This window comes from Notolepis coatsorum (assembly GCF_963971535.1).
Source record: "Notolepis coatsorum genome assembly, chromosome: 5".
Lineage (NCBI taxonomy): Eukaryota > Metazoa > Chordata > Actinopteri > Aulopiformes > Paralepididae > Notolepis > Notolepis coatsorum.
In genome coordinates, this window is record NC_140169.1 from 155,442,516 (window position 1) to 155,459,537 (window position 17,022).

The following is a 17,022-nucleotide window of genomic DNA, read 5'->3' on the forward strand; positions in this document are numbered from 1 at the left end:
GACTTCCTCGCAGAAGAACAGCTGTTTCCGTATTTATAATATTGGAAACGCCGCACTGTGAGCGCTGTGAAGCACCTCTGTATTAAATGCCGACAGCACCTCTGTATTAAATGCCGACTCATCAATCAATAACAACATTAACGTTAGCATTAGGCTAACGCCAAGCTGTAATGTTACCAGTCTCGCGTCTATCTGCTAACGTTAGCATTAGGTAATAACCGGTTTAAAATGGATGGTGATTACATCACGTGTCTATTCTGCTAGCATTAACGTTACTAGTACAAACAATCAAACCAAAACATTGACATCTAACTTATCTTTAGATATTTACTCGACCTCTAATGCAGGGGTGGGCAATTATTTTTCCCGGGGGGCCGAATGAGCAACTGAAAATATGTTGGAGGGCCGGGCCAAAATTCCAAACTCAATTATGCATAATATACATTTTATTTTTATATAAAAAGCAGTAAATGGCATTGTTTTGACCCCTGGTAAGAGTATGTTTATTATTTGGCAATTAAAAGGTGAGGTTAGCTTTCAAAAAGATCATTTATTCAAATAGAATTTATTTCCAAAATGATAAACAAAATGTGGAACATTAATAACAAAGGGCATGTATGAAAAAGTGCTATACAAATAAAGTTATTTTGAGTTTCATATACTATTGAAACAAGGATTTTCTTAGCTTTCTAAAGACATCACATCTTATAGCCAAAATAAACAAGACATGTCACTGAACTGTGTAAAGAGAAGTGTCCCAGTAGCCTTTTTTACTTTACATGCCTATATTAAACATTTAATGTTTTCAGAACTGTGCAAAAAAAAGTAAAAAAAATATCAAGTGTCCCATTTCACTTGTTGTTTTTCCACATTTTGGTGTTCTTCAGCTCTTTATTTTTTTTCATTCAGTCCATCAAAGTCAGGTTGCATGTCTGAGGTGGAGATGCGAAGCACAGTTGCCAGATGTTCATCAGTGAGAGAGGATCTGTACCTGGACTTGGTAAACGTCATGACTGAGTGTCTGTTCACATATAGGTGGATCCAAAGAGAACCAACATCTTCTGAGCATGTCTCCTCATGTTTGGAAAGTTCTCCTCCTTGAGAGCAGAGTAGAACTCTAGCAGTGATGCTGACTTAAAGTGCTCTTTCAGTAGTGAAGTTCAAGCTGAACATCAGTGGGTGCACTATCAACACTGCAGGTAAAGGGAGAGGAAACCAGCTGCATTTCATCCTCAACCCTTTTGAAATCTTAAACACCTTAAATTCATCATGCAGTGCTCCCAACATGGATGAGTACCTGTGCCGGTGATCAGCTGATGGTTTGACTTCTTTCAGGGTTTTCATGTGTTTGAGATTGTTGCTGCCTAGTTGCCTTGAAATTAATTGCAACTTTGTCATGAAGGCTTTCACATGGCTATGCATTTCATGAGCAAAAATGCCCTTGCCCTGCAGTTGTGTGTTCAGTAGGGATGGGTACCGTTCACATTTGAACCGATACGGTACCGGTACCTGTGAATCGATACCGGTACCCAACGGTACCTTTTTTCTGTACTTTAGTCTCTAAAAATTTAATCTACCTACCTCAGTTGTGAAAAGAAATCCAAACTTCAAATAACCACACTTTCGACCGTTTTCGGCTTGCCCGACTGCTTTGTTGTTGAATCAAGTCAAATCCTAGGTAAGCGTATATTGTGCGTGTGAACGTTGACATGAAAAGAAAAAAGTAAATTTTTTTTATCATGTAATCTTTCGCGGGCCGGTCAGAATCATCCCGCGGGCCGGATACGTACAATGCCCAGGTCTGCTCTAATGTCTAACTATGAATGAACACGACACTAACTTAACATCTTTAGCTAATAAAGTACTCAACCTCTACTGTCTTTAACTATGAACAAACGCAACACTCTATGTTCTGGGCTTATGGTTTGTCCAGCAAGGCAATCACTGGACTGAACCTCTGCTGCAGCTTATGGCTGCTTGTATCGGGTCTATGGCAGGGTCGTAGCACACGTTAAGAGGGGGAGACGTGACAATCTGAGATCGTCTCAAGTTAAAAGTCTTCTCGTGACGTGGTATGCTTTCACAGGGAGATCCTGGTAGAACTGAGTGTGCTTAGGGCTCAGACCCATGCTCTTACAGTAGGACTGAGCGTACTTGGGGCTCAGACCCATGCTCTTACAGTAGGACGGAGTGTACTTGGGGCTCAGAGTGACCCATGCTCTTACAGTAGGACTGAGTGTACTTAGGGCTCAGACCCATGCTCTTATAGTAGGACTGAGTGTACTTGGGGCTCAGACCCATGCTCTTACAGTAGGACATAGTGTACTTGGGGCTCAGACCCATGCTCTTACAGTATGAATGAGTGTACTTAGGTCTCAGACCCATGCTCTTACAGTAGGACTGAGTGTACTTGGGGCTCAGAGTGACCCATGCTCTTACAGTAGGACTGAGTGTACTTGTCTACACACTACTCGGTTGAGTATTTTATTATCTAAAGATGGTAAGTTAGAGTGTTGTGTTCATTCATAGTTAGACATTAGAGGTTGAGTAAATATTTAAAGATAAGTTAGATGTCAATGTTTTTGTTTGTACTAGTAACGTTAATGCTAGCAGAATAGACACAACGTGAGGTAATCGCCATCCATTTTAAACCGGTTATTACCTAATGCTAACGTTAGCAGATAGACGTGAGACTGGTAACATTACAGCTTGGCGTTAGCCTAATGCTAACGTTAACGTTATCGTTAATGTTGTTATTGATTGATGAGTCGGCATTTAATACAGAGGTGCTGTCGGCATTTAATACAGAGGTGCTTCACAGCGCTCACAGCGCGGCGTTTCCAATATTATAAATACGGAAACAGCTGTTCTTCTGCGAGGAAGTCGGCGAAAGAGCTGTAGAGCGTCTCATAACGCGCGTCGATAAGGGGGCGTGTAATAGGGTAGGGTCACGTGGGGTCAGTGGCCAATCGGAGGAACCCGGAAACCGAATTCCGACTAAATCCGTTGCGGAAGTGATGCACGGCTTGCACGCGCACGGTATGCTAGGTCGAGGGCCTTGAAGCGGATTCATGCAGCAATGGGGAGCCAGTGCAGGTCCCTAAGAAGTGGGGTGACATGGGCTGACTTCGGTAGGTTTGAGATCAGGCGGGCCGCTGCGTTCTGAATGAGTTGAAGAGGCTTAGTGGCAGTGGCCGGGAGGCCAGCGAGCGGTGCGTTGCAGTAGTCGAGGCGGGAGATGACTGTTTGGACGAGGAGTTGGGTGGCTTCTTTTGTCAGGAAGGGGCAGATCCTTCTGACGTTGCTCAGGAGGAATCGGCAGGTTCTGGTTGTCGCTGCCATGTGAGCAGAGAAGTTCAACTGGTCGTCTAGGACAACACCAAGGTTCTTGGCGGTCGGGGACGCGGTCACAGCTGCATTCTCGACTGTGATGGAAAGGTCGGTCAGGGGGGAGGATTTGGCCGGCAGGTGGAGCAATTCTGTTTTGCTTACGTTCAGTTTGAGGTGGTTGGTCGTCATCCAGGCGGAGATGTCGGACAGACGGGCCGAGATCCGCTCAGAGATGTGGATATCTGAGGGAGGGAAGGAGAGGAAGAGTTGAGTATCGTCGGCATAACAATGGTAGGAGAAGCCATGAGACGTGATAATGTTACCCAGTGATTTAGTGTAGAGGGAGAAGAGAAGGGGTCCTAAAACCGAGCCCTGGGGGACACCCGTCCGCATGGGGCGGGTGGCCGACAGGGTCCCTCTCAATGACTTGGTTGGAGCGGTCATTGAGGTATGATGACAGCCATGTCAGCGCAGAGCCAGTCACTCCCATTCCTGCGAGGGCCGAGAGGAGGATCTGGTGGTTGACTGTCGAAGGCTGCAGATGGATCTAGGAGAATCGGGACAGAGGAGAGGCCTTTCGCTTTCGCTAAGTGAAGTGCCTCTGTGAACGCAATGAGGGCTGTCTCTGTGGAATGGCCAGTCCTGAAGCCTGACTGATTAGGGTCTAGGAGGTCATTCTGTAAGAGATAAGCAGTAAGTTGGTTGGATACAGCACGTTCAAGTGTATGTATGTTTGTATAAAAGAAAAAAATGCAATAAAAACATTGTTAAAAAAAAATGCCCATATTGCAGTCTTTGCCATATGAATAGTGTTATTTCATATCGCAATATGAATTTTACATATCGTTAAACCTCAACACTTAAACTATTTGTCCTGAATGGAACCTGGCCGGCTGCATTCTGCCCTGCAGAAGCTAACCGCAGTGACTACGCAAACATTGAAACTGAGGAAAAATGCGACTATCCAGTGATTTTGTAGTTACTGCAATTCTTTATACCCCCTTTCTTTTAAAATGGAGCAAGATTGAACTCTGATGGGCGGCTAGGTGGTGCAGTGGGCAAGGCGCTCACCACCAATGCAGGAGACGCTGGGTTCGAGCCCAGCTCTCCGCATTGCTATCAGCTTGGCTGGTCGTTCATACTAATACAATTGGCAGTATTAGGGGGTGGGAAGCTGATGGGTGGGGATCGGACGTTGTGGACAGCGACTCCTACAGGTCGGTTGGTGCGCCTGCGCAGCAGAATCGGGGGGCGGCGTGCCCTCCAAACGCAGACCCCCGACGCTGAGAGATCGCGCTGTGCAGGTGAAAAGATGCGACGGCTGCTTCCTCGAGTACCGGAGGGGACACGTGATGTAAGGCTTAGTCCACATTGCAGCCGGCTTGTGGGAGGCATGGCCTAACAGCGTTCGAGACAGGGGAGGGTAGAATTGGACGATACGAAATTGGGATGGGAGAAAAATAGAAAATGGGAGAAAAAAGTAGAGTTAAAAAAAAAAGATTGAACTCTGATTCTTTGTCAGAAGATAAAAGCAGGGCAGCGTAGTACACCGGTCTGAGGCCGTGCTGCTGATGGTAGTAAGAGAGGAATGCTCTCCTCTCCCTCTGCCGGAGAGTTCTCTGTGACTGGAGGCTTTTTTCCATTAAAGAGTGCGTTTCATGGTCTGCTGGACAAAGGCAGAACACAGTCCCCCTGGTGGGCTGGTCCACGGCTGTGCCACTGTGCCAGTGGCTCAATTATACCAGGGGCTGGCTGGCTGGCTGGTGTGCTGGCTGGTGTGCTGGCTGGCTGGCTGGCTGGCTGGTTTGATGGCACAGACGGTCCTGGTCACTGCGGCTCAGCCTGTTTAAATGGCCTCATCAGACTCAAACCCACACACTCTATAACCAACAGGGTTCACACAAGGTCCTTGAAGTGCTTAAAGTGCTTGATTTTTTTTACCCAAAAAAGTCCAGGCCTGGAATTCCTTAAACAGCATTTTTTTAACAAGGTGCTTGAAAAGTCCTTGAAATTCAAATCAACCGTTCATCCATGATAAAATTGTTCTGAATCAAGAAATTGAATTTCTTTTATTTAAAGTGTAACTAATTGTCGGAAATTGGTTTTAAGCCATAAATATTGGATACAGGTATATTCTAAAGTAAGGCGGCTGGGTGGCGCAGCGGACATTGCGCTCATCACCAACACAAGAGACACCGGGTTCGAATCCGGCTGTTGGCGTTGCCTCCGGCTTGGGCCGGCCGTCATACTAACTCAATTGGCAGCGTTAGCGGGTGGGAAGTCTAAGGGTGGTAGTCTGGTCGTTGTGAACAGCGACTCCTACAGGTCTGTTGGGGCGCCTGAACAGCAAAGTCAGGAAAAATGGCGGGGGCAGTGTGAGCCTCCTACACGTCACTCCTCGCCAAATGAGAGTCCGCGCTGGCAGGTGAAAAGATGTGACAGGCTGCCTCCACATGTATCGGAGGGGACATGTGATGCAAGGCTTCTATCCTCCCTACAACCGGCCAGTGGGGGGCATATGCGAGCAACGATCAGGACAGGGGAGGGAGAATTGGCACAAGAGGTAAATTGGGATGGGGAGAAAAAAAAATCAGAAAAAGGAGGAGAAAAAAGTAGATAAAAAAAACATTTAAAAGTGAATTGTATCCTTTTTAAATGAAAAATAGTGCTTGGAAACGTACTTTAAAGTCCTTTAATTTCATTTTGCAATGTCTGTGGGAACCCGGTTTACATTATTTAGTAATTTAGCTCGAACTTTTATCCAAAGCCACTTAGAAGTTCTGTGGCACAGTCAGCAGGAAGGAACGGTACAACTCTGGCAGCTGAGGCTCAATGGGATTGTTCGTCAAACCGTGTCGAACTTGAGTGCTACGCTCTTGTACATGGTACAGGGTTTGCACAAGGTCCTTTAGTGCTTGCTTTTTGACAGGCAAGGCCTGGAATTCCTTCGAAACAGCAAAAAAAGTTTAACAAGGTGCTTAAAGTCCTTGAAATTCAAATCAACCATTCGCATTGAAAGTTGTTCATCCATGATTAAACATTTCTGAATCGAATGTTAAAATTATATTTAAAGTGTAACTAATTGTCGGAAATTGCTTTTTTAGCCATACATATTGGATCAAAATTTTTTCTATTAAAAACGGCATTTAAAAGTTAATTGTATCTTTTTTTTTTAAATGCCCCTTTTAAAATGAAAAATAGTGCTTGGAAAAGTACTTTAATTACATTTTGCAATGTCTGTGGGAACCCTGATAGTGTAGACAATACATGCATCTATGTCTATACTTAGTGATGCACGATATATCGGCCGCAGATATAATATTTGATTTTTTACACGGTATCAAATCTGTCCGATATCAATATAGGGCCGATATAAATTTTCATGTTTTGGTCTTAAATATTTTCAAAATATCAGTCATTTCTGAAAATAAGTTACAAAAGTTTAAAAAAATATGCGTTTTGGAAAATAGCTCTTTATTTGATTATCATAAACTGTTTTCTACACAGATATCTGTATCGACCAGAACAGCAATTTTCACATCGGTGCATCACTATCTATACTACTTACTACGGCTAGAAATCCCAGGCCTAGGTTCAAAAAAATAAAAAAATAAAAAAGAAATAACAAGCAAATGTTGAGTTTAAACTTGAGACTAAACCTTAACACCACTATGTATACAGAGACCAGGCTTGGATTTAAATACCACAAAACTGTGCTTGGGAGAGTTGGCTGTCTGTCCATTACAGGAAATGGAACGCGCCCATCTGGACCGCTGGTTTTAACGGCGCCGATGTTCTGTTCCCTGCATCCCCAGGTACCGGCTGAGTGGCACGGTCCTGCCCAGTCTGCTGGCCTGGTTCGAAGGCAATCTGGGGGCCAATTTGCAGCACAAAACCCTCCCCACGGTGAGTGGAGTTCATGGTTGTTTGTTTTCCTTGCGTCTCCCGTTGTGATTGACGTCGTGTCTGATAATGATTTTACCACAACGTTGTGTTCCCCCCCCCCCCCCCCCCCCCTTTAGCAGTGCTGTCCTCGTACTGTCAAAACAACGAGAATCATCGCCTGCCCCTATGGCTCACAGAACATGCAGGCGTATAGGGGAGTTACAGTACACTTATATTCCATGACTTAAAGCAGCGGTTCTCAAACTACGGGTCGCAGTGCATGTGTAGCCGCCCAATCAGTGTCATCAGTTTCTTGCTAGTATGGTTGTGAAATTGGTATTGAATTTAGCTCTAGTGTGTTTTTAAAAAGTGTGTTCTAACTTGTTGAAACTTGCAGATACCCTGTATTAGGGGTGTAACGATGCATCGATTCTAATGTGTTAGAATTAGGGATGTCCGATATTATCGGCCGATATTGGCATTAAAATGTGATATCGGAAAATAATCGAAAATAATCGTTTTCAAAATGTCTTACATTTCTATAACTTTTATTTGCACAGGCAAGTAAGAACAAATTCTGATTTTTATTTATTGTCAAATATGCATTATGTTAATTCCACAACAAGACATATGTAATGTTAATTACCTGAAATTATTAAGTTTTTTTGGGGGGGGGGAGGGGGGGAACCCTGCATATATCGGTATCTGTTGATATCGGTTGATATGGACAATATCGGTATCGGTAAAAAAGCCAATATCGAGCATCGCTAGTTAGAATCGATGCATCGATTTGAATATGTTGGAATCTATTATAATCGAAATAAACGATTATATTTTTTTTAATGTTCTTTTTGAATAATCGAAATTAATCGTTGTGAGGTTGCATCGTTACACCCCTACCCTGTATACATTTTCTCAACTTGGAGGTGAAATGAAGTGGCCTGAATAAACCTGCAAGCTGAGAAGCTGACAGAAACCAGTTAGTAATTATTTCCCTGGGGAACCCTTCTAGAACCCCTGGGGAACCCCTCTAGAACCCTCTGGAACCCATGTTCAGGAGTAAAGGTCCTTTAATGCCCTCTCTGTTCCAGCCGGTCCTGAATACCAGCGACATGGCTCCTCCCAACCTGAACGAGGGCTTCGTGGAGGATCTGAAGACCACAGGCATGCTCTTCACCATGGACGCAGACGACCGGGTGTTCCGTGCCCACGGTGAGGCATGCTGGGAAATGGGCCGGGTCCTCCCCAGGGTGAGGCATGCTGGGAAATGGGGCGGGGAGGCCCCTTCACCCACACTTGAGACTTCTTAAAGGGTGCTATATAATAAGTAGTCTACATGTTAACCTCTTAAGCCCTAGCCATATATTCTGAAAATTCGCCTAAAAGTACATACCCAAGTAAATGGAAGATTGCTCCACTTCTACAATGTCCATTTGCATGTTCTTGGTATCTAGAGACATCTAATGGACTGTTACTGACCAGACACTATATCGGTGATGGCTGTTTACTGCAGAGTGGAGGGACTGGGAGACCCATGTTACTGACCAGACACACTATATCAGTGATGGCTGTTTACTGCAGAGCACGAGGGACTGAGAGACTCATGTTACTGACCAGACACACTATATCAGTGATGGCTGTTTACTGCAGAGCAGGAGCGACTGGGAGACTCATGTTACTGACCAGACACTCTGTATCAGTGATGGCTGTTTACTGCAGAGCAGGAGCGACTGGGAGACTCATGTTACTGACCAGACACTCCATATCATTGATGGCGGTTTACTGCAGAGTGGAGGGACTGGGAGACTCATGTTACTGACCAGCCACTATATCAGTGATGGCTGTCAGAATGTAGAGCTACTTAACACTTAATTTAACAAAAAAATACCACATGGCACCAATAATCCACTGGTTTTCTCTACATCTTGTTCATGAGCAGCAGCCCTGGTGGGATAGTTTTATTACCACGCTGGCCTAGCTGGTGTGATGACTAGGGTGACGGCAGCATCGGCAGTTACATAAAAACGGTGTCATCGATGCAAAACATTCTCTAGTCTTGCATAAAAGTGCCATGTCTGTGAGCTGCCACTAGGGGCAGTGTAGCTAACCGCAGGTCTAAGCAGCTGCTTTGCATCTAAACACTTATTATTATCATCGTACAGTACAACAAAAATATGTTTGGCATCCAACCAGAGTGCAAATGTAACAGTAAAGTGCAATAGTAATATACAATGTACAGGTGATTTAAACTGGGTATAACGTATATAAATTAGTACTACTGAGTAATGGTGCTAATCGGATGTATGTACAGAGTTGTAATATTAATATGTACATAAGACACTATGGTAGTCAGTCATACTGGCCAGCAGCGTAGCTAGTAAGGGATATGTATAGATATAGTATCTACAGATGTATATACGGTATTAATAAATATGTGTATATATATATACACGCATTATTGTACATGCTATCATACAGTTATATGGGTTATATGCAGGTGTATGAAGTAAATAGAAGGATTATATGCAGGTATATTCAGACTGATATGGATATGTATATGCAGTAAATATATAAATGTGTGTCTATATATGGTATATACAGCACTATTGTACATGCTATCATACAGAGTTATATGGGTTATATATGCAGGTGTACAAGTAGGTATATAGAAGGATTATATGCAGGTATATTCAGACCGATATGTATATGCAGTAAATATATAAATGTATATATACTATCACCGATATCTAAGAAGGGAGCTCCCTCTTGAACGGCCCTTCTAAGGTTTCTCTCCTCCACATTGCCTGTGGTGCATCTTTCCCTATTGCTAGGTTTTAGTGAGTTTTTCCTTACCTTTGCGTGGGGTATGTCTGGGAGTGTTGCATTCATTTATTTTATTTAAAATGTTTTGGATAAATTTGTTCTTGATTTATTGTGATGTTTCTTCTTGACTCGTTTAAAGAAGACGTGTCCGGCCCCATGGGGACATTAACGTGTGTTGTCGGGCCTTACAGATACATTTGATTTGATATACAGCACTATTCTACATGCTACCCCCTTACACTTTGTTTCCCCCTGCGTGTTCTTTGCAGGTCATTGCCTACATGAGATCTTCGCTCTACGAGAAGGGAAAATCGGACGCGCCCCAGACATGGTGGTCTGGCCAAGTGAGTCTGGAGTCTGTGCTGTCGCTGCGCTTAACGTCCTTTTGACATGCGGACCGTGTGGATTCAATTAATAATTTGTTAATATATAATTGCAGCGAGCGTTGTCTGCATCTAGCTTTGTAAAGTGTAACCACGCGACAGTTTTCGGCTTGCCATTGCCCCGACTGCTTTCTTGTTGATTCAAGTAAAATCCTAGATAAGCCTGTATTGTTGACATGAACGTGCGGCACACTTCATAGGTTTCGTTTCGGTTTTTGTTTTTACAGTACCGAAATGTGGCACTCACGTGAACCGGTACTCCGTAATCGGTACCCTTAATTCTGTTCGGTACACATCCCTAGTGCCGTCGCTGCGCTTAACAGCCTTTTTTTGAAACGCGGACCGTGTGGATCCAACCACACAGGACCTGGAGTACGAATAACCACGTCATGTAGTCCGGCGGCCGACCAGTGAACGGCGCTCTTATTCCATCTTAATTGTTTGTGGTTGTGTGCAGTGTTGTAGTCGTGTCACTAAATCTCAACTCCAGAGTCAAAATCCGAGTCACCAAAGAAGAGCCCGAGTCGAGTCCCCATTACCCAAGTCATCACGTTGAGTCCACTCCACTCTGGCAGTCACAGAGCTGACGTACAAATAAAAAAAGGTTCTACATTAAACATAAATGACAGAGTGGAGTTGATTTACTTTGTGACACAATAGCCAAACAAATGCACTAGCCAATCAATAAATAAAATCTTGGGGCGGTCGGGTAGCGGAGATTGCGCTCGTCACCAATGCAAGAGGCTGTGGTCTCGACTCCCGGAGTCAGCATTGCCTGCGGCTTGGGCCGATCCTCATACTAACTCGTTTGGCTGAGTTAGCAGGAGAGAAGCCGTGGGTGGTAATCTGGCGTTGTGGACAGCGACGCCTACAGGTCGGGTATGGGCGCCTGCTCAGCGAAAGGCAGGAAGTGGTGAAGGCAGCGTGACCTGCTCCCACACGTTACGCTTCACCAATGAGAGTCCTCGCTGCCAGGTGAAAAGAGAGCCGCTGGCTGTCTCCGCATGTGTCGGAGGAAGCATGTGGTGGACTTCAGGGTTCCCTTGTACCGACCAGTAGGAGGAACATGCGCACAACGACCAGGTAGGGGAGGGGGGGAAATTGGCATAACTACTAAATTGGGATGGGGAGAAAAGCATAGAAAATCAGACGGAGCAAATGTCCGACTTGCGTCACGTAACCCGGACCATCAACAAATCAATCTTAACTATATTCATAGGACATACCGGACTCCTATACGACTGAACAGAATGCGTCTTAAACAAGACTCCAGATGCACCTTATGTACAATGAGCATGTGTATAGGGTATTAGGTGTATATCTTGTATAATACATTTATTTAAATGGTGATTGCATTGGATGTGCACTGTTAATTAATGCTTGTATATCTAATTTTATGTTTATGTGTTTGTTTAAAAAATTATAAAAAAATAAAATATAAAAAAATTAAGAAAATCAGGCGGAGAAAAAGAGGATTAAAAATAAATAATAAATAAATCAAATCAAATGATTGGGGCCTATTACAAAAATAAATAACTTTATGTATTTATAATGTACACGTCTGAGTCCTCATCTGCACCTTCTGAGTCCGAATGCAGTCGATGCTCAAGTCCAATTCGAGTCACGAGTCCTGAAAATCAGTCAGAGTACAACACTGTGATCATTCCACCGTCTGGTAATCCGCAGCTTCCCGGTTCGATTACCTCCCGGGCAGTGTGTCGAAGTGTCCTTGAGCAAGACACTTAACCCCTAACTGCTCAAGATGACCTTGCACGGTTGCCTCTTGTCGTCGGTCTGTGAGTGAATGGGTAAAATGTGAGGAACAAATTGTAACGCGCTATTATATAAATGCACCATTTACCATTTTTATGTGATCGAAAATCCTACTGTGAGTCTTTAAAAGACTCAGCATGGAAGTTTAACCCCCTCCGGTTTCAGCTACTGTCCCTTAGCTGTCCCCCTCCGTTTGCAAAGCGATTGATTGGTTTGAACTAGTGGTGGGACTCTATAAAAAAATTATCTAATTAATTCGAGACTTTATAGTTCATTAACTCGATGGACGCCAGACCCGAGATAAGCCGGGTTAACTCTCCAACGCTTTAGCGCCAAACCCGAGAAAAGTTGGGTTATTTCTTTTATTCGATATTTCCATCCAGGGAGCCTGGTGTTATCATAGGGAATGAGTCTGAGATCGCAAAAGTCCAATACCGCCCTGGTAGGATGCGGCTGGTATTGCACATCCTTTGAAACTGTCTTGGGCTGTGCGTCGATTTATATTGGTCTGGGCGGACTTTTCCATGTCGGGCAAGGGGAACGGTTGTTCCGATCGGCTTGAGGAGCATCAAATGCTCCAGATCGATGTATGGCGGATTATGTTGGCGACACGATCGACACCAATACTGGGACTCGCGATCAGATAATTGGAATTTTCTTTTTGGGGCAGATCCTAGTCAAGGTAAGGGCTATATGATATCAAAGCATGCCTTCATTGCGATCCGAGCGTATGTGTGTAACGCTAGTCCATAACGTATTCCGTTGGTGACGATCAAAGCATAAAAAAATCTATGCCCCCCACCCTTTCATAATACCTATCGTATGCATTACATTTTTTTATTGTAGCGTGTAGGGACGGAACGCCAATGCTTTTAGTATACCGTAATACATGTTGGGGGCTATTACCAGCCTCCCATGAATTACCCTAAAACCATACTTGTATTCACCACGGTATAAAACTGGAATGTATGGATGAGAAAATTATTTCTTTTTCACATATTGAACGATGGATACTCTATGTCAAATGGGCATTATAGCCCTGCCAACACCGCCACGTATTCCTATACTTTAGTTCAAAGCGTTGGCCTTTCAACCACACAGTGCCCTCTGGTGCTGAATGAGTTAATCGCATTTTAAACGCATATCAATATTTGATGCGAAAAGCAAATTTTATCAAATAGATTTTTGGTATTGGATTAGATTCGTTTGTACTTTATTCTCATACAATGAGATTTGCGACTCAAGCTTAAGGTGCAGTAATAAAATCACAAGTAATAAAAGATAAACGCAAAATCCTATACAGAAACATTAAATTCTATACAATAAGACAATGTTACAGTCCTGTACAATATACAAAATAACAACAATATACAGAATAGCAATACACAAATAACAATCTGTGTCAGACGGTAGTGGGTGGGTATTACACTGTGGATATTGCACATCAGGATGTTGCAGTGTGAGAGGAGGGGGAAGGTGAGTTATTAGTGCATGTTAGAGTTCCGGGTGGTGATGGCTCTGGGGAAGAAACTGTCTCTCTGAGCCCGTTTGTTCTGGCTATGATTCACCTGTAACGCCTGCCCGATGGCAACAGGTCCAACAGGTGGAAGCCAGGGTGTGAGCTGTGCTTTAATAATAATAATAATAATTTAGGACCTGCTCCGAGGTCATTAATCGGCATTTATGCGATTCGTCTCTGCGATTAACCCAAAGCTGTGCTTTGTAATGTATATGAGGGATCAATGAATATACATAAGTTTAAGCAGCAAAATCTGTATTGGCTACTACAGATCAATGCAATTTTAGGAATAATATATATACTTAGGGATGATGATGATCCCCTTGGAGAAATGTGGGCATCTTAGCAGCATGGGGGAGGGGGGCGGTACAAGTATGGGCAGGGTAAATAAAGACATAAATATAGGCAATAAAATTAGATCTTAACACATTGGCCACGCTTTGGTTGCCAATAACGAGATTTAAGTTATTTTATTAGCAATATCTTAATTTTTCATCCGTCCAGCCTGACATCATCATTGGTAATGGCTCTGAGCTCAAAGGGCAAATACCGCCCCTATCGTCTCCCGGATGGTAATGCACATCATTGGATTGGATTGAGTGAAAAAGTGCATCAGAGAAACTCCGCCCCAGGGTTTCCCCACCTCTGGCAAGCAGTGTCGTGTTACCAGATACACTGGCGAGGCTGGAAGCAGCTTGGATCATGCGTTTCGGACTATAACGTTGGATCAATAAACGCGATCAATATTTGGAATGCCGATCAGGAATTGGATTCATCTTTTTGCAGAACATCTGATCTATGTTTTGGGTTAATCAGAGTTGTTTTTCACAGATTTCACATGCGTGTTAGGCGCTGAGCGTGGCACGAATAAATGATTTTTCAGCCCGCTTTTGTATCGTACATAAGAACACAAATACTATCGATAATCTAGCATTTATTTGAAAACGAATGAATCAGCCGGAAAATGACAACGTGTTTTGTGTATTCCAGTAAATGGCTATTTTCGTGGAATTTCTCTGAAATGACTAGAACTCCTGAAACTATACTCTTATTCAAAACGGTATAAAACGGAAATGTACTGATGAAAAAACAATCCGTTTTGTACATGTTGACTGCAAGTAAGTCATTGATAAGCGACTGGTGTATTAGACACATAGCCATAATTTAAGATAGTTTATGCATTCGCAAATGTGCTCGTCCTCCCATTCATTAACGTGGTGGCATCCAAGCGATACATCGCCATATCCGGCTGGCAACCAATGTGTTAATATAAATTGTACTGTCTTTTACTATTATGCACTATTTTGCTACTAGGTAATATACCATGCCTATATTACTACCTATGCTAATATGTCTACTACTACCTACTATGCTATTATACAATGGCATGCAGATTTCTTTATTCTGATTGGCTGAAACACTTCTTTCAGACGTTATTTCTCATAACACACTCCACGTGATCCCAGAACCCGCCCACAACCGAATAACTTTTTTTCCGAATCATTCCGACATTCGTGTTTTTTATTAATGAAACCAAGATGGCGGACAATAATCTTTATGAATGGATGTATTGATATCGTCATAACGACTCATTAAAAAACGATAAAAGTTCACGTGGAATGTGTTAGTTGCTTATACAATGTTTGATTATGTAATTGGTTTGTCATGACCCATTGTCAAAACAATAATGCATTGCAGGATTTATATGAAGTTTGTTGTTAGATGGCATGCTTTGAAGCACCGCACCTGCTTCTAGACACGGAGGCAACTTAAAAAAAAATTTCTGAATAAATCTCCATTATGCTTCAATTACTGTTTATTGTATAGCAATAAGGTTGGATGAATTTGGCCATTGTATAAAAGATTACATCACTTGAAGTCGTGTGTTATACGAACGACCCTCGGCTGCGCCTCGGGCCTAACAACCACCCCTAGGCATGATCTAATTCGTATAACACACTCCTGCGCGTGATGTAATGCTTAAATATGTCTATACTATGCTAATATGTCTATACTACTACCTACTATGCTAATAATATGTCTATACTACTATGCACTAAAGACTGTAGCACTGAAGTTGAACACTGTTTGACGAACAATCTTACTGACCCTTTTCCTTCCTGGTGACTTGTTGTACAGAGCTTGTAAGTCGCTTTGGATAAAAGCGTCTGCTAAATGACTAAATGTATAAAAATCTGGAAATAAATCTGTGAATTATGTCTTCATATTGCAAAACCTGTGCAGTGTTCGGAGTTGCATAAAAAGCCTGAAAAACTTGGAAGAGCGTTTATTTTCCATGAGCCAGTCCCTCCCTTCATAAAGCTGTGTACACTGTACACGCATAATTGATACACACACAGGAAAAATAAATGTAATAAATAAAATGGAAAAACATCGGGGCTTTAATGGTCCTATTTCTCTCTCTCCCCCCCCCCCCCCTCCACCCACACTGCTGATCCCTCTGCCGCTCAGGTGATTTAAAGGGTTAATCTCGGCAGAGGCGTAGGGATATTAATATGTATGAGTGGTGGCTTAATAAGAAGTGTCAGGGGGAGGACGGTTGACACCCGGTACTCCGGCACGGCACCCTGCGCCGCACACACACACACCCCTGAGTTATGATGCTGAGATTGGTTTGCTGACGTTATTTGTGCCGGGACGCTATTTTATCATGCAAATGAGCGTTGACTGATGGCCGGGACTTGATTAGCAGGCTCCCAAACGGGCAGCAAATCACACCCGGCAACAGCGTTCCGATTGGAGAAAGCCAGGCCCCCCCTGATATATATATATTTTAAAAGTATTTCTATACAAACGCTACGGACATGCACGCACGTAATTTCACCCGACGCTCTCGGTCTCCCCCGAAGCTCTTATTGATGGGAAACGTGTGTTTTTGCTGAGTTGTTACTTAACCCTTTCACTGCGACAATACATGGAAGGTTAACCCTTTCACTGCCACACTACAGAAGGTTAACCCTTTACTATCACACTACCGACTGTTACCGCCGGTAGTGTGATAGTAAAGGGTTAACCTTCTGTAGTGTGGCAGTGAAAGGGTTAAAGTCTTGCTTGTATATATGCGAGTCTGCCGGGGCTGTGATCCGCCGGCAAAAAAAAGCCCTGCTTCTAATTGGGAGGCAGAATGTGTTGGGACTGGAGGAGGAGAGAGCTTGAGGCCAGTCGAGCAGATCCACCCGAGCCCCCCACCCCGCAGTCCGCTGTGATTGGCCGGAGCTGCTTCCTATTGATCCCCCGTACATCCTACCCCAGAGACCCCGGCTTCATGGTTCCTGACTCCATCTCAGG

The 17,022-nt window shown here is 43.5% G+C and overlaps 1 protein-coding gene across 1 annotated transcript in view; it reads left to right on the forward strand.

Annotated features, from left to right (window-relative positions):
* The window catches only part of agps (alkylglycerone phosphate synthase), a 141,471-nt gene that overhangs the window by 41,259 nt on the left and 83,190 nt on the right, over nt 1-17,022 (forward strand). The window contains exons 3-5 of the mRNA XM_084315228.1: nt 7,146-7,236; nt 8,307-8,427; nt 10,308-10,382. Of these exons, the coding sequence (XP_084171354.1) occupies nt 7,146-7,236; nt 8,307-8,427; nt 10,308-10,382 (287 nt within the window). The remainder of the gene's footprint in view (nt 1-7,145; nt 7,237-8,306; nt 8,428-10,307; nt 10,383-17,022) is intronic.